The following is a 17,371-nucleotide window of genomic DNA, read 5'->3' on the forward strand; positions in this document are numbered from 1 at the left end:
TTACAGAATCTAGAGCTGTCTTCCACATTTAGTTCGCATAAGTTGTGAGTTTTTCCCCCCACCAGTAGTTCTATAGAATGTTTTTGCACACCAAAGATGACGACCGTATCCAAACCAATAAATCTATTTCTTACAATAACTAATCCAATTTTATCAACCATTACCAACTACTATACAACTCTCCATCAAATATCATCGTAGTTTTAATACCAATCACGAAATTCTTTCATAAATGCAACCTTATTCTGTAAAATCACGAAACACTGATAAATACTTATGACTTTTAGGTCACAAGTCACGATAAATAAATACAGAAACACTGAATGACGAACACATCTTTCACTGTATTTCCTTCAACTTTGAGTATTAATAATGCAGCAGTACTTATCACCGTTTCCTCATCTCTAGACATGGCATGGCAAACAATAAGAAAACAATGCAACAAATAGCATTGCAGACAATGCAAATACACAGAGAAATGTTTACTTCCAGTGTGGACAGAAACAAGGAACAAAGTGAGAAATAGCTTTGACACACTACAGGAAATGTTTCCAGTTGCAGTGTGGACGCAACTTCACACTATTCTTTGCAGTTGTGACATCACTAGTGGCCTTTCAATTTCTGACATTTGTGAGCACTCGTGAACAACACGTGTGAACTGTGTACTGGCTTACAGGTTGTAAGTTCAATGCATGCCAGTATTTCTTTCAACTTAGTGTTGTTATCACGTTCGTTATGATTGTAATACAATATGTTCTGAAATATTCGATGTTGTTAAACATTTTTGTCTGGCTAGAGAACAAAGGATGAAATAAATATTTGCCTGTTTATTTCTGAATGTGTGACGATTCCCGAGAGTGTGGTACACATAAACCTAAGAGGACAGCTTCCATTTCAGCGAGTGAAACGAGCAGCAATAACGTCAGTTTATGGAAAAAGGAGTGTGAAACATACTCAACCCATCATCACAGCACTGTGAAACTCAATGTTGCAAGTTGTCTTGGCAACACCAATAGTGGATTATTTCAGCGTTGCCTCTCTCATCTCCCCTCTCCACAGTGGCCTAAAATATTCCCTTAACTTTGCCCTCGCCCACAGTGAGAACTGTATCTTTTGTGACACAACTCTTAGAATTGAGTAAATCTTGTTAGGAAGAAACATAAAAGCACGAAATTTTTAGCATTGATCTTACGGGTTTTTTACAGGGGCTATGAATTTATGGTGCAGAATTACGAAAAACATATAATGGAAGAAAGTAAAACCGAAGTTCCACTGTAGTCTTTTCAGCCTCAAATGAGGAACAACTATTTTTTTTTTCAATCTTACTATTATATTTACAAGAGTCTCACAAAATAACCAGCTGCCTATCTGTCAAGCACATTTGAAATGTGTATAGCCTTCATGTTGTTGTGACCAGACTGCTTGTTATCAGGCCTTGAGGCTACATACTTCCAGAAAGTATCTCTCTCTCTTGGAGATCACACAAAGTTAGCTGCTCATTATTTCCCTAGCACAATATTGTTACTCTCTGGATCTTACAATAAGGACTCAAGCAGAATAACAGCTGACTGTCCCCTGTGGTCTACAAATTGCACTTTTTTCCTTTTCCCCCCAATCATTATCGTCATCATCATCGTTTTTCTTCTTCTTCTTCTTCTTCATCTTCACCTTCTTCTTTGACAATACTTGTGGCAATTTCCCATTTAAATACCTTAATTCCAAAGGACTTCTTTCCTTGGGAAGCATGTATTTACAACACCAAACAGTCCGTATCTAACACATACATGGAATACAATAACGACTCTGCATCCAGCAAAAATATTTACTTTGAAAACCATTTTACATTTAGAAAATGCTGCAAATAGAAAACATTAATCAAACACTTTTGAACAATCATGATGTGCCACAATAGCTGTACATCAGTTTGTTTAAACTACAAGTTCCAGTCAAATATAAAAGCTGCAAATCATTGGCTCCTTAAAATAATGTCGATTCATTAAATATTTTTAATGAAAAATCTGTAATAAAATGGGATATGCTTCTTAATTAGCTCGTCATCAAGTCACTTCCCCAATTTCTTGAATTTTTCTTGCACTTTCTGAACTTCCCGGTCCACTTTAGACTGTTTCTTTGATCTTGTTGTTTTCTGCATCGTGAACTCGTCTGAATCACTTGCGTCATCATCACCATCACTGTAACATAGCAGTAAATACTTTTTTAATCTACTTAACAGACTCTTGTGCATAAAGAACAAATTTTTACAACTTCAGTTGCAAACTAGAATGGATAAAGTGGAAACAAATGTATGATATACACACACACACACACACACACAAATAAATAAAGCTCAAATTTACATCAGGACGCAGCCAAAATCTATATATGACCCCCCCCCCCCCCCCCCCACAGCTCTGCAATTAATGTGAATTATGCTGTCATAACACACACACACACACACACACACACACACAAATGGAATAAGAAGCTACTATTAATCTTTTATTTGCATTATAAATATGTCTTAACGAAACTGTTTTTTGAGAATGTATTAGTGCTTTGTTACATAATGTAAAGCCGTCTGAAAGGTGTTCATTTCTTGCTGCATCAGCAAGCATATGTCTACGAATAATGTTACAAGTGGTGATAATGAGCAAATTAAATCAGAATTATGTACTTTATTGCAGCTGTCTGTGAAAGCTTAATAAAACCAATTATCTTTTTACACCAGACTGTTCCAATCCGCCCAACTGTACGAATACTGTGCATGCAGGACTTTTTTTGGCCACTTAAGCCACCTGAGCTCAGCTAGTGGAATACTATCGGATACGTTAAAAAATTCTTTCAGTGCAGAATTGAACATCACTTTTTCATTCTTATTTATGTTGGTTTTTAGACATTGAAATAAATATATCATTATATGCCATACGTTAGTTGCTTGACCAGAGTATTAATTTAATGTTTTATTGAACTGCAACTGGTAATTGAAGACATAATATCCATTGGGCATCCTGACAACTTCTTATGTACAGAACAGGCATTCCAGCTTACATGTCTGCCTGGAAACAGTTGACCGGGAATGAGCACAGTGACCACAGTTTAGTTTTTTCGCCATTCAAGTGCACACATAAATAGCTGCTTGGCAGGGATAGGAACTGCAATATTGACTTTATTGTCATATTCAACACAATCACTACCATCATCTACAGCAACATGAATTTTTGACTCAGTATCATCCCCAGTGTCTTCAACAGTTTTAACTGTAACTGTAACCACACCATCAGTGACTGCACCAAATTTATCATTGGTAACATGGGACAGTTATACACGTTTCACCAGCGTCAGCTCAGTTTCACTATCCACCAATTCTTGCAGCACCAAATAATCCGATTCTTTGGAGAATCCTGCATGGTGAAAACAATTTTCAATTGTCTTTGACATGACAATATTCCACAGAGAATGCAAAAAATGTAAAGCATCTAATAAACTGATTACATGTTTACAGAGCACTTGTGTTTGGAGACAAAATATAAGCTTTTTGCTATTAATACCAATGTGCGGCTGATGGGTTGTTGTTGTAGTCTTCAGTCCTGAGAGTGGTTTGAAGCAGCTCTCCATGCTACTCTATCCTGTGCGAGCTTCTTCATCTCCCGGTACTTACTGCAACCTACATCCTTCTGAATCTGCTTAGCGTATTCATCTCTTGGTCTTCCTCTACAACTTTTACCCTCCACACTGCCCTCCAATGCTAAATTTGTGATCCCCTGATGCCTAAGAACATGTCCTACGAACCGGTCCCTTCTTGTCAAGTTGTGCCACAAACTCCTCTTCTTCCCAATTCTATTCAATACCTCCTCATTAGTTATGTGATCTACCCATCTAATCTTCAGCATACTTATGTAGCACCACATTTCGAAAGCTTCTATTCTCTTCTTGTCCAAACTATTTATCGACCATGTTTCACTTCCATACATGGCTACACTCCATACAAATAGTTTCAGAAACGGCTTCCTGACACTTAAATCTATATTCGATGTTAACAAATTTCTCTTCTTCAGAAACGCTTTCCTAGCCATTGCCAGTCTATATTTTATATCCTCTCTACTTCGACCATCATCAGTTATTTCACTCCCCAAATAGCAAAACTCCTTTACTACTTTAAGTGTCTCATTTCCTAATCTAATTCCCTCAGCAACACCTGACTTAATTCGACTACATTCCATTATCCTCGTTTTGCTTTTGTTAATGTTCATCTTATATCCTCCTTTCAAGACACTGTCCATTCCATTCAACTGTTCTTCCAAGTCCTTTGCTGTCTCTGACAGAATTACAATCTCATCGGCGAACCTCAAAGTTTTTATTTCATCTCCATGGATTTTAATACCTACTCTGAATTTTTCTTTTGTTTCCTTTACTGCTTGCTCAATATACATATTGAATAACATCGGGGAGAGGCTACAACCCTGTCTCACTCCCTTCCCAACCACTGCTTCCCTTTCATGTCCCTCACCTCTTACAACTGCCATCTGGTTTCTGTACAAATTGTAAATAGCCTTTCGTTCCCTGTATTTTACCCCTGCCACCTTTAGAATTTGAAAGAGAGTATTCCAATCAACATTGTCAAAAGCTTTCTTTAAGTCTACAAATGCTAGAAACGTAGGTTTGCTTTTCCTTAATCTTTCTTCTAAGATAAGTCGTAAGGTCAGTATTGCCTCAAGTGTTCCAACATTTCTACGGAAGCCAAACTGATCTTCCCCAAGGTTCTACCAGTTTTTCCATTCGTCTGTAAAGAATACGCGTTAGTATTTTGCAGCTGGGACTTATTAAACTGATAGTTCGGTAATTTTCACATCTGTCAACACCTGCTTTCTTTGGGATTGGAATTATTATATTCTTCTTGAAGTCTGAGGGTATTTCGCCTGTCTCACACATCTTGCTCACCAGATGGTAAAGTTTTGTCAGGACTGGCTCTCCCAAGGCCGTAAGTAGTTCTAATGGAATGTTGTCTACTCCCATGGCCTTGTGTCGACTCAGGTCTTTCAGTGCTCTGTCAAACTCTTCACGCAGTATCGTATCTCCCATCTGCATCTACATCCTCTTCCATTTCCATAATATTGTCCTCCAGTACATCGCCCTTGTATAGACCCTCTATATACTCCATGCACCTTTCTGCTTTCCCTTCTTTGCTTAGAACTGGGTCTCCATCTGAGCTCTTGATTTTCCTACAAGTGGCTCTCTTTTCTCCAAAGGTCTCTCTAATTTTCCTGTAGGCAGTATCTATCTTACCCCTAGTGAGATAAGCCTCTATATCCTTATATTTGTCCTCTAGCCATCCCTACTTAGCCATTTTGCACTTCCTGTGGATCTAATATTTGAGACGTTTGTATTCCTTTTTGCCTGCTTCATTTACTGCATTTTTATATTTTCTCCTTTCGTCAATTAAATTCAATATTTCTCCTGTTAGCTAAGGATTTCTACTAGCCCTTGTCTTTTTACCTACTTGATCCTCTGCTGCCTTCACTACTTCATCCCTCAGAGCTACCCATTCTTCTTCTACTGCATTTCTTTCCCCCATTCCTGTCAGTTGTTCCCTTATGCTCTCCCTGAAACTCTGTACAACCTCTGGTTCTTTCAGTTTATCCAGGTCCCATCTCCTAAAATTCCCACTTTTTTGCAGTTTCTTCAGTTTTAATTTACAGTTCATAACCAACAGATTGTGTGACTGATAACTATCAACAATAATTGCATCTTTACATTTCTCTCACAAATATTACTTATTCAACAAGTGTGTCGAATTGGTGAACACAGTAGTCACCATCTACATTTTTTTGTTCACTGTACAATTGACCAGTACAGTGATTTTCTTTCATTTTAAAACTCCACGGTTTTAAACTGGTCCCTACAACAATAGAGGGCTTATCGACATTACATCCTACTAACACTACCTTTTCCTTAGAGATTTAAGGGCAGGCAGTGGTAAACTAATCCAATATGTAGAACGTCTGCAGATAAAAATGTGGAATCAGACAAAAACAGCAGCTGACGAATAATAGGTGGCACAGGATGGCTTTTATGTTTCATTTTACATCACGTTACCATCTATCACATAGAAGCTGTTGTAAATAACTGTAAAATACTTGAAGATGATCTGAAGACTGAAACATGAAATAAGACTTTTCTTTGTAGCTTTGTTAGCTCCATCGTAAGCAACATTCAACAATGCCATTCCTTTTATTGATACCATTGTTTACATTAATTAAGGTCTTGTAAGGGAACCCTAGCAGGCCTGGACCAAATAAACAACCGAGTCTATTCTTTGTGTAACTGTTACCATATGTTCTCTCTCTGGTTCGAAACATACTGCTCTCAAATATTGTTCTAATTTGAAATTTATTTTTAATTGCCATTGATAGTACAGATTTAGTAACGACACTCTAATTAAGATTTCTGTTTTAGACCTCCATTTTTCATCAGCTGCCTTAAGAAGCGCCATCTAAATTCTAAGTGAAATAGCGGGTTGGTCGCTTCCCAATTTCTCAGCCATTGTGTATAATAAAATAAATTAAGAATACCTACATTTAAAAACAAAAAGCCACAAAATGATTATGACACAAAATTCACTAATTCAGACACACATTTGCAAAGTTCAACTCTCCCATATAATTTGTAAACTGACTTAAGTGTGTTGATAATGGCAGTATCCATGGACAAGCAATAACATAGGAGAAGTAGAAACCAGTGTTTACTTTGTTTGGTGAGTGGGGTGGGGGAGGCAGAAATAAAAAAGAAATGGTCACAGATTTGAGAACGCAGGTATATTTGTTTATATCAGAGGTGAAATCTTTTCGTGATAATTTTTATTTCATGTTAAAAGAAAAAAAATTATATGAAGTATTTTGTTGGGACCATAGTATTATTTCTTGTTAAGTGATGTTCCGTACTAAGTGTTTGACGTGAATTTTTTATTTTACATTGAACTGTTGCACAAGTTTCCAGAGCATACTCTTGACAGCTGTAGTCTATAGGGATGACAACTGTGCAACAGAAGAATGTTTATACCTTTTTCATAATGCATATGGAACAGGGATACACATCTGGTCAGACAGATGGCTACTTGCAAAATACGCATATAGTAGACAGTCTTTCTGGATTTGTATCGAACTGAAAGTGCATGGTATACTCTTATGTTGTAGGTCTACATCTGTGACACAGCCACCATGGACTATTGCTGACCTCCAGAGGATGCACGTTCATCAATGGGAGGCATAACCGAAAACCACACTGGATAGTCTGACCTACAATAAGTAGAGAATCTGTACATCTTACACTTCCATGTGAGGGCTGAGAGCTTTGCATCTTATATTGATGCTCTGTATGCCACTGTGGAAGGACGTACACACAATAAGAGCCACCCATTCTCCATGAATGGTTTTCCTGCATACCCTCTATTACTGGATCACATGTAATGATGCCTCGGCACTTCCTTTCCTTATGATGTTCCGTGGATCTCCATTCCTCAGCTTATGAACGCAAATGTGCAATATTCATCTCACCTGCAGGAGAATTCCGAATCAGATGTCTCTGAGATAACTATGTTCTTCTTGTCTGAATCTGGAGTAGCTAGTGATTCATCAGTAGAGTCATCGAAGGTCTGAAGTACAGATACCTGCAAGCAACAAAGCTCTTAAAAATATAAATCTGTTTCTGGCAAATGATTTACCAAACCCAGAATACCAATAACAAATTAACATTGTAAATTTTGAAGTGTGTCATCAAAACAGGAAAGGGAGAAAAATACTATCGGACAAAATTTAGCAGTGTATTTAGTTGACACACATTGTGAAGCAGCTATTGGAAACTATTTTGTTATGAAGTATCGAAACTTCACAAGCATTCTAAGTAATATCCAATCACTGTAGGTCTCTGAATATAACAGGTTCAATGTATTTAACATCTAAATATCACTATAATTTAACTCTCTTTCAGTATACATCTTGAATGGATGTGTAGAAATTAATAGCAGGGCTAGTATGCAAAGTGATTCCAAGTGATGCTTAATGGACATTTCATGCAAATGCCAAAATTTCCCAAATATTCATCACACTGAGACATGAAGCACATTAAAACATGATAAATGGATATTATTACTCTATTTACATAAGAATATTAAGTTAAACTGTATATCAGGCAACAGGAGCAGCATAAATTATGTAATGGGCTTGTCTTATGCACCAATTACTTACTACACTATGGCTTCAATGGTTCTCACCTTGACATTTCTTCTCGGTCTGCTCTTGGCTATGCTTTCATCTGGGTTTGGTGAAGGGGGCTCCTGCTGAGGTGTCTGCTCACACACAGTATTCTTTGTACGTACTTTCCTGGGTACAGACATCATAGCTACTGATCTTGAATTAGCTGCAGCTTTTCGACCTCTTCCCCTTTGTGGTTTAGTGACAGGTGCTGTTGGCTAGTTAAAAAGGAAATGTATGAGTATAAAATACCTTCAAGAACAATAGTAAGAGTATTTGTATTATTTTTTTAAAAAAGTGAATATAAAGTGACACTGTAAGACACCATACTTTTCACATGGGATACATAGACTGTAATTGGGACAAAGGTACAAGGAGAAGTTTAAGATCCACCGTTCTGGCTTCAGGTGTGCCTATTGGGACCAACCGACTGCTGTGTGATACTCAGCCACTGACTTCATTAATTTCGATGCAGTGTGGGGTCAACACATCATTCTCCTGGATGTTACAGACCTCTTAGCCGCTACTTCTCATTGAAGTAGCTCTACATTTGGTGTCAGGAGGCTAAGTGGAACTAATTTTTGTCCTCCCACCATGGAAAAATTCCTGGCAGTATGGGTAACTGAACCCAGTTTCTCAGTGTGGCAGTCAGCCACAATGACCACTCAGCAATTGAGGTGGACAGTCATGCGGTGTATGAAGCCATAAAATGATGATTGATTCTATTCTTAGGTCTTAGATGTATCCAGTAAATTAGTTCAGTCATGATGAATGAGAACTATGTAACTGTTTGATTAGAACACCAAGAAAATAATTTCACAATATAACCCCATGAATGTTTTATTTGCCTGCAATTAGTTTTGGGACCAAGCCTGTCTTTGGACAAAACATTCTCACCTTAAACATGATGTACATTATGCGGATTCAAATTAATCTGGTATGTAAACAGCATTCTGTACAGGTGAAGGTGCTACCTAGGGATGTAAATTCTGAGTTAGCACCTTCTGAAGTCATCCAGACACACTAAGAATTTTTACTTAACATCAACTTCGATACTCCAAAACCAACCAAATGGTGTGTGGTGAGAGTACTTTTAGACCACTAACTGAACCCCCTTGCTTATTCCATTTGTGGAATGGTTGGTTGTAAGCCTCTGTATTAACGCTAATTTCTCATTATGGTAGTAGGAAATAATACATTGTTCGACTCTTCCCACAAAGTAATCTTTCAAAATATCAGTAGTAATAGTTTTCTTCAGTCCTGAGCCTGGTTTGAGGCAGCTCTCCACGATACTCTATCCTGTGCAAGTTTCTTCATCTCCAAGTAACTACTGCAACCTACATCCTTCTGAATCTCCATAGTGTATTCATCTCTTGGTCTACCTGTATGATTTTTACCCTCCACGACTCCCTTCAATACTAAATTGGTGATCCCTTAGTGCCTCATAATGTGTCCTACCAACCTGTCCCTTCTTTTAGTCAGGTTGTGTCCCAATTTCCTTTTCTCCCAAATTCTATTCAGTACATCCTCATTAGTTACGTGATCTACCTATCTAACCTTCAGCATTCTTCTGTAGCACCACATTTTGAAAGCTCCTATTCTCTTCTTGTCTAAACTATTTATTGTCCATGTTTCACATCCATACATGGCTACACTCCACACAAATACTTTCAGAAAAGACTTCCTGACACTTAAAACAGTTCAAATGGCTCTAAGCACTATGGGACTTAACAGCTGTGGTCATCAGTTCCCTAGAACTTAGAACTACTTAAACCTAACTAACCTAAGGACATCACACACATCCATGCCCGAGGCAGGATTCGAACCTGCGACTGAAACAGCAGCGTGGTTCCAGACAGAAGCGCCTAGAACCGCTTGGCCACAGTGACCAGCTGCTGACACTTAAATTTATATCTGATGTTAACAAATTTCTCTTCTTCAGAAACGCTTTCCCTGCCATTGCCAGTCTATATTTTATATCCTCTCTACTTCGACCATCATCAGTTATTTTGCTCCCCAAATAGCAAAATTCATCTACTACTTTTAAGTGTCTCATTTCCTAATCTAATTCCCTCAGCATCACCCGATTTAATTCGACTACATTCCATTATCCTTGTTTTGCTTTTGTTGATGTTCATCTTATATCCTCCTTTCAAGACACTTTCCATTTCATTCAACTGCTCTTCTAGGTCCTTTGCTGTCTCTGACAGAATTACAATACCACCGACAAACCTGAACATTTTTATTTCTTATCCACGGATTTTTATTCCTACTCCGAATTTTTCTTATGTTCCCTTTACTGTTTGCTCAATATACAGACTGAATAACATCGGGGAGAGGCTACAACCCTGTCTCACTCCATTCTGAACCACTGCTTCCTTTTCGTGCCCCTCAATTCTTATAACTGCCATCTGGTTTCTGTACAAATTGTAAACAGCCTTTCGCTCCCTGTATTTTAGCCCTGCCACCTTCAGAATTTCGAAGAGAGTATTCCAGTAAACATTGTAAACATTGTCAAAAGCTTTCTCCACATCTACAAGTGCTAGAAATGTAGGTTTGCCTTTCCTTAATCTATCTTTTCAAATAGTCGTAGGGTCAGTACTGCCTTGTGTGTTCCAACATTTCAACAGAATCAAAACTGATCGTTCCCAAGTTCAGCTTCTACCAGTTTTTACATTCATCTGTAAAAAATTCGTGTTAGTATTGTGCAGCCATGACTTATTAAATTGATAGTTCCGTAATTTTTGCACCTATTGACACCCACTTTCTTCGAGTTTGGAATTGTTATGTTCTTCTTGAAGTTCTGAGGGTATTTCACCTGTCTCATACATCTTGCTCACCAGATGGTAGAGTTTTGTCTTGGCTCGCTCTCCTAAAGCTATCAGTAGCTCTAATAAAGTGTTGTCTATTCATTGGGCCTTTTTTTGACTTAGGTCTTTCAGTGCTCTGTCAAATTCTTCACGCAGTATAATATCTTCCATCTCACCTTCATCTATGTTCTATTCCATTTCCATAATATTGCCTTCAAGTAGATCGCACTTACATAGACCCTATATATTCTCCTTCCATCTTTCTGGTTTTCCATCTGACCTTTTGATATCCACGCAGGTGGGTCCCTTTTCTCCAAAGGTCTCTCTGATTTGTCTGTAGGTAGTATGTTTCTTACCCCTAGTGATATATGCATCTACATCCTTGCATTTGTCCTCTAGCCATCCTTGCTTAGCCATTTTGCACTTCCTGTCGATCTCATATTTGAGATGATTGTATTCCTTTTTGCCTGCTTCATTTACTGCATTTTTGTATTTTCTCCTTTCATCAATTAAATTCAATATCTCTTCTGTTACCCAAGGATCTCTACTAGCCCTCATCTTTTAACCTACTTGATCCTCTGAGGCCTTCACAATTTCATCTCCCACAGCTACCCATTCTTCTTCTGCTGTATTTCTGTCCCCTGTATTTGTCAATCATTTGCTAAAGCTCTCTCTGAAACACTCTACAACCTCTGGTTCTTCAGGTCCCACCCTCCTTAAATTTCAACCTTTTTGCAGTTTCTTCAGTTTCAATCTACAGTTCATAACCAATAGATTGTGGTCAGAGTCCACATCTGCCCCTGGAAATGTCTTACAATTTAAAACCTGGTTCCTAAATCTCTGCCTTACCATTATATAATCTATCTGACACCTTCCAGTATCTCCAGGCTTCTTCCATGTATACAACATTCTTTTATGATTCTTGAACAAAGTGTTAGCTATGATTAAGTTATGCTCTGTGCAAAATTCTACCAGACAGCTTCCTCTTTCATTCCTTAACCCCATTCCATATTCACCTATTATGTTGCCTTCTCCTCCTTTTCCTACTATCGAATTCCAGTCACCCATGAATATTAAATTTTTGTCTCCCTTCACTATCTGAATAATTTCTTTTATCTCATCATACATTTCATCATCTGCGGAGCTAGTTGGCATATAAACTTGTACTACTGTAGTAGGCGTGGGCTTTGTATCTATCTTGGCCACAATAATTCGTTCACTATGCAGTTTGTAGTAGCTTAGCCGCATTCCTACTTTTTTTAAAATTCATTATTAAACCTACTCATGCATTACCCCTATTTGATTTTGTATTTATAACCTTTATTCACATGATCAGAAGTCAGGTTCCTCCTGCCACCGAACTTCATTAATTCCCACTATAACTTTAGCCTATCCATTTCCCTTTTTAAATTTTCTAACCTACTTGCTCAATTAAGGCATCTGACATTCCATGCACCGATCTGTAGAAGGCCAATTTTCTTTCTCCCGATTACGATGTCCTCCTGAGTAACCCTGCCTGGAAATCTGAATGGGGGACTATTTCACCTTCGGAATATTTAACCTAAGAGGAAGCCACCATCATTTAACCATACAGTAAAGATGCATGCCCTCAGGAAAAATTACAGCTGTAGTTTCCCCATTGCTTTCAGCCGTTCGCAGTACCAGCACAGCAAGGCAGTTTTGGTTAATTGTACAAGGCCAGATCAGTCAATCATCCAGACTATTGCCCCTGCAACTACTGAAAAGGCTGCTGCCCCTCGTCACATGTTTGTCTAGCCACTCAACAGATACCCCTCCGTTGTGGTTTCACCTACGGTACGGCCATCTGTATCACTGAGGCACGCAAACCACCTCACCAACTGCAAGGTCCATGGTTCATGGTAAGCCTCCATAATGCACAATGCCTCTCTTGCAGCATCCTGCCACTGGAGTTTGCTGAGCATCTATGTTATGTTCTCCAGCATTCAAATGTTCCAATGACAAAATGTGCCACCTGTCATTGCATCTTTGCTCTTTTCTATCACTCCTACGTGGTAAAGGTCCCAGACTGAAGAACAATACTCATGAATTACTCAAACAAGTGTCGTGTAAAGCCACTTCTTTAGTGGATGAATTACTTTTCCTTAAGGTCCTTCCTACGAATCTCAGCCTGGCATCATCTTTTGCTATTATTTCTTTTATGTGGTCATTCCACTTAAGGTGCTCCGCATACACTCTCCCGGTTACTTTACGGTGGTTACTGTTTCCAACAATTTGTCATCAATAGTGTAGTTGTACTGTAGTGGATTTCTTTTCCTATGTGCATGCAATGTGTTGCATTTCTTTAAGTGCATGGCCAACTGCCAGTTTCTGCACCATTCATCTATACTCTTGTAAGTCCATCTGCAAATCGTTACTGTCTTCTGGCATTGTTACCTTCTTGTAGACAGGCACCATCTGTGAACAGTCTTTAAGAGCTTCTGACACTTTCTAATTGATTATTTATGCACATTCTTTACAGTAATGCTCCTTACAAACTTCCTAAGGGTACACCTGAAATTACCTTGACATCAGTTGATTTTGGTCCATTAAAAGTATTGAGCCCCGTCTACAATGAAGTCTAGAATCCAGTGGCAAATGAGGTCCAATACTCGATAGGCTCATATTCTTTTCACTAAACAGCAGAGCGAAATAGTATCAAACGCCTTCCTGAAGTTGAGGAACATGGCATCAATCTCAGCACAGATGTCTATGGCACTCAGGATCCCACAGAGGAACAGAGTGAGCTGAGTTTTGTAAGATCTATGTTTATGGAGTCCTTGTTTATTTTTATGCAGGAGATTTTTGTTCTCCAAAAACGTCATAATAAATGAACGTAAAATGCATTCCATAATTCTATAGCAGATTAATGTCAATGATATAAGGCCTATAATTATATAGATCTGTCCTACAATCCTCCTTGAAAACTGGAAAACTGGTACAACCTGAGCTTTTTTCAGGCACTAGGTACCCTTTGCTCCTCCAAAGATATACGATAAACTGCTGCTAGAAGGGTAGCAAGTTCTTTTGCATAATCTCTGTAGAATCTTAAGGGTATCTCATCTGGGTCCTGACGACTTCCCACTACAAAGTGATTGTAGTGGTTTTTCTATTCCATGATTGTTTATCTGAATATCTGCCATTTCAAAGTATGTGTGATGACTGGAAGGAGAGACCATACAACGATTTTCACACTGAAACAATTTCAGAAGACCAAATTTAGTGTTCCACTTTCTCTCTATAATTTTCTGCTTGAATGTCATTAACTGACTGAATAGACGATTTTGAAGCGCACACTGATTTTACTGAGACCAAAACGTGTTACTTAAGGTTTGTAGTCAGAAAGGTTGACAAAATTTTACTTTCAAAGTCATTGAACGTTTATCTCATTGCTCTCTTTATACTCATTTTCCTTTCATTCAGCTTTTTTCTATCAGCTAGGTTTCAATTTCTCTTGAATCTATGATGAAGCTCTGTTTATGTAGTGGGTTTGTAACATGGCTAGTAAGCCACTAAAATACTGAGTGAGGTAGACATAGGTTTGGTTGGGGAAATGCCGGCCGCATATAACAACAAGTCTTTGAATGTAGCAATTGGAAGTAGAGAGCTCCGCAAGAATGAATTTCGACACCGTACTGGGGACATAGTCTGGTTCACTGACGGTTCGAAAATGGATCAAGGTTTCGGGGCCGGTGTATACGGGTTGCAGCCAAGGCTGGAGAGTGCAGTCTCTCTAGGAAAGATGGCCACTGTGTTTCAAGCAGAAATATCTGCTATCAGGGTGTGTGTGGAGGAGAATTTGCGGAGATGCTACAGAGGTCATGGCATTTTCATATATTCAGTCAAGCAGCCTCTGCAACAAGATCAAAGATTGTGGCAGAATGCCACAAAGTCCTTGTTGAGCTAGGGGAAAGCATTAGGGTAAACCTATTGTGGGTCCCTGGTCACTCAGGAATTAGTGGCAATGCGCAAGCTGATAGGTTGGCCAAGTTAGGGGTGACACCATTTATTGGACCAGAACCTGTGTCCGACAATCACCAAGACGATGATCAAAATAAAACTATGAGGCTAGACAAGGACACAGCGTGTAGAATACTGGGATAAGGTTCAAAAGCAAAAACATGGCAAGGTATTGATGCCAAAGCCATGTTCTAAGAGAAGTTTCTCAATCCTGGGCTTGAACAGGAGAGAAATGAAACTCTTAGCTGGACTACTGACAGGCCATGGGAATTTCAAAAAGCACCAACATACAATGGGGATAATAGAAGAAGACCCCAAATGTTGGATGTGTGTTGTGGGCGAGGAAACCGCATTACATTTGACCTTTGAATGTGTGGTATTGGAGATTAAATGACACACAATACTCAGATCAACCAGACCTGAAGAAATTGTGTTTAGCAAAGCACTGGTTAAGGATCTCCTTGCACTGTTGAAGGGCTTGGTTGGCTTTACCAGAGACACAGGGAATGATACCGCAAAATAAAACCTGTTTCGGTGCGGGCAGCAGTGGGCTTATTTCCCCGACAAAATCAATCAACCTCACGATAATAATCAAATTCTTTACTGCAATAAATGTGTCATCACCAATGGTGATTAACCTACACTTATAATAAATTTCCATTTTGGATTTACGATTTTGTTGCTATTCACTTCTGGTTTCAACCAACTTTCTGCTACTGATACTATCTGGGCAATATACCATTCAATGAAAGATACAAATTCTGGGACCTTACCATGGATGCTCCTGCAGGTTGCTAATATCATATCACTCTTTTCTATTTCTGATCTATGGGGATGAGCATTCTCTGGGAATAATTCGGCAGAGGTATATTCGATTTTAGCGGGCAACTCATCTGTTATCTCGAGGGGGGATTCTTCTAACCTAAGAAACCAGAATGTGCATGCCACACACACTCTGCTACACCAGTAGCCTCTTCCTGCATGTAGTGCATGCCTGACCTATTACGGGGAGCACTACAACTCTTCACCTGATAACGGAGGTTGAGAAATTCTCATGCAATACATTCACCAAATTGTCTGAGCCTCTGACTTAGTTCTTCTACTCTGCTCCAAACGAGAGGACCAAGATCGGCCCTGGGTATTATGCTACAAATAGTGAGCTTAGCCTACACCCACGTGCTCTGCTTGCTGTCTTCACCAAATAAGCCATCCATCTGTAGGAACTGAGGACGGCCCCACAATCCAAGCAGTAGGCATCATTTGTGCTGACATGAGCCATGATTTGCAGCCAGTTGCACCCAGTGCACTTGACTGCCACCAGCAGAGCCTCCTCCACATCTAGGACAATACCCCCAGCAAACATACTGAGTGCACACTGGCATTCTTTCCTGATCTGCCTGCTATTTCCATGAGGCGCTCCATTACACACCTAATGTTGGGGTTCCCAATGATCAGCAAGCTCGCCTTCAGCACTTTTACAAATTGGATAAGATAAATAGACCACTGGACCAAAAGAAGAGGCATCTCACACTGGCTCAGAACTGTTAACAACACTGGGTAGAACCTCGTACCTGTTGCTAAGGTGTAAGGGGTCAGCCGTGCAGCCAGTTCCCACTTTCACCGTTCCACCCAGAGAGATGCGAACCCACTAAGTCTGCCACTCATTCTTGACTGAAGACAGACTGGTTAGAAATTCGTATCTGAAATCAAAGTGATGAATGGGTCACCAGGGAATTCCAACAGCATCAAAGGAATCACAAGTCTCGTCTCTGGTGTCCTGATGTTGCAACTTTGAACAGAGGCCAAAAGCCTGTTGACTGTGGCCAACACAGCTTCCATCTGTTTATGGGCAGTGGCCAATTACCTTTGCATCCGCACACAACAAGACATATTGTTACGTGTAAAATCACTGTGTGAAATTTCAAAAAATACAAACAAAACAATCTTGACTAACTGAGAAAGACTAACTGAGAAAGAACAAACAGATCCCGCAAATGAGAAAATTACCTGACTGGTGCTACTGAAGATGGGGTGGACGCAAGACTTAAAAAGAGAAGAATAAACATACACTGAAATCTGCTGTGTAGAGTTTCCATTATGGCGCAACATTGCAAATATCCATAAGTTCTTAAAACAGACTTAAATTTCTCTGCTGGCAACAGATGTGTAAATAGTTACTTGCCACTAGAGATCTGGCTTTCACAAAAGCTACTGCAGGAAGTAAATATGCAGGCTCTACATGTAAATAAACACTAATCAATCAGAAAAAATACAAATAATATTCACTCCTTGTCAGAAGCTTGTTTAGAACAAAGGCATTGAGCTAAACTAAACACT

At 39.1% G+C, this 17,371-nt stretch overlaps 1 protein-coding gene across 2 annotated transcripts in view; it reads right to left on the reverse strand.

Moving 5' to 3' along the window:
• Positions 1-1,808: 1,808 nt before the first annotated feature.
• LOC126475468 (condensin complex subunit 3) overlaps positions 1,809-17,371 on the reverse strand; it is a 193,202-nt gene continuing 177,639 nt past the window's right edge. For both annotated transcript variants that reach the window (XM_050103353.1, XM_050103352.1), the window contains 3 exons: positions 8,267-8,464; positions 7,551-7,663; positions 1,809-2,192 (listed from right to left, as the gene is read on the reverse strand). In XM_050103353.1, the coding sequence (XP_049959310.1) occupies positions 2,063-2,192; positions 7,551-7,663; positions 8,267-8,464 (441 nt within the window). In that variant the 3' untranslated portion in view covers positions 1,809-2,062. The remainder of the gene's footprint in view (positions 2,193-7,550; positions 7,664-8,266; positions 8,465-17,371) is intronic.

This window comes from Schistocerca serialis, chromosome 4, assembly GCF_023864345.2.
Source record: "Schistocerca serialis cubense isolate TAMUIC-IGC-003099 chromosome 4, iqSchSeri2.2, whole genome shotgun sequence".
Classification (NCBI taxonomy): domain Eukaryota; kingdom Metazoa; phylum Arthropoda; class Insecta; order Orthoptera; family Acrididae; genus Schistocerca; species Schistocerca serialis.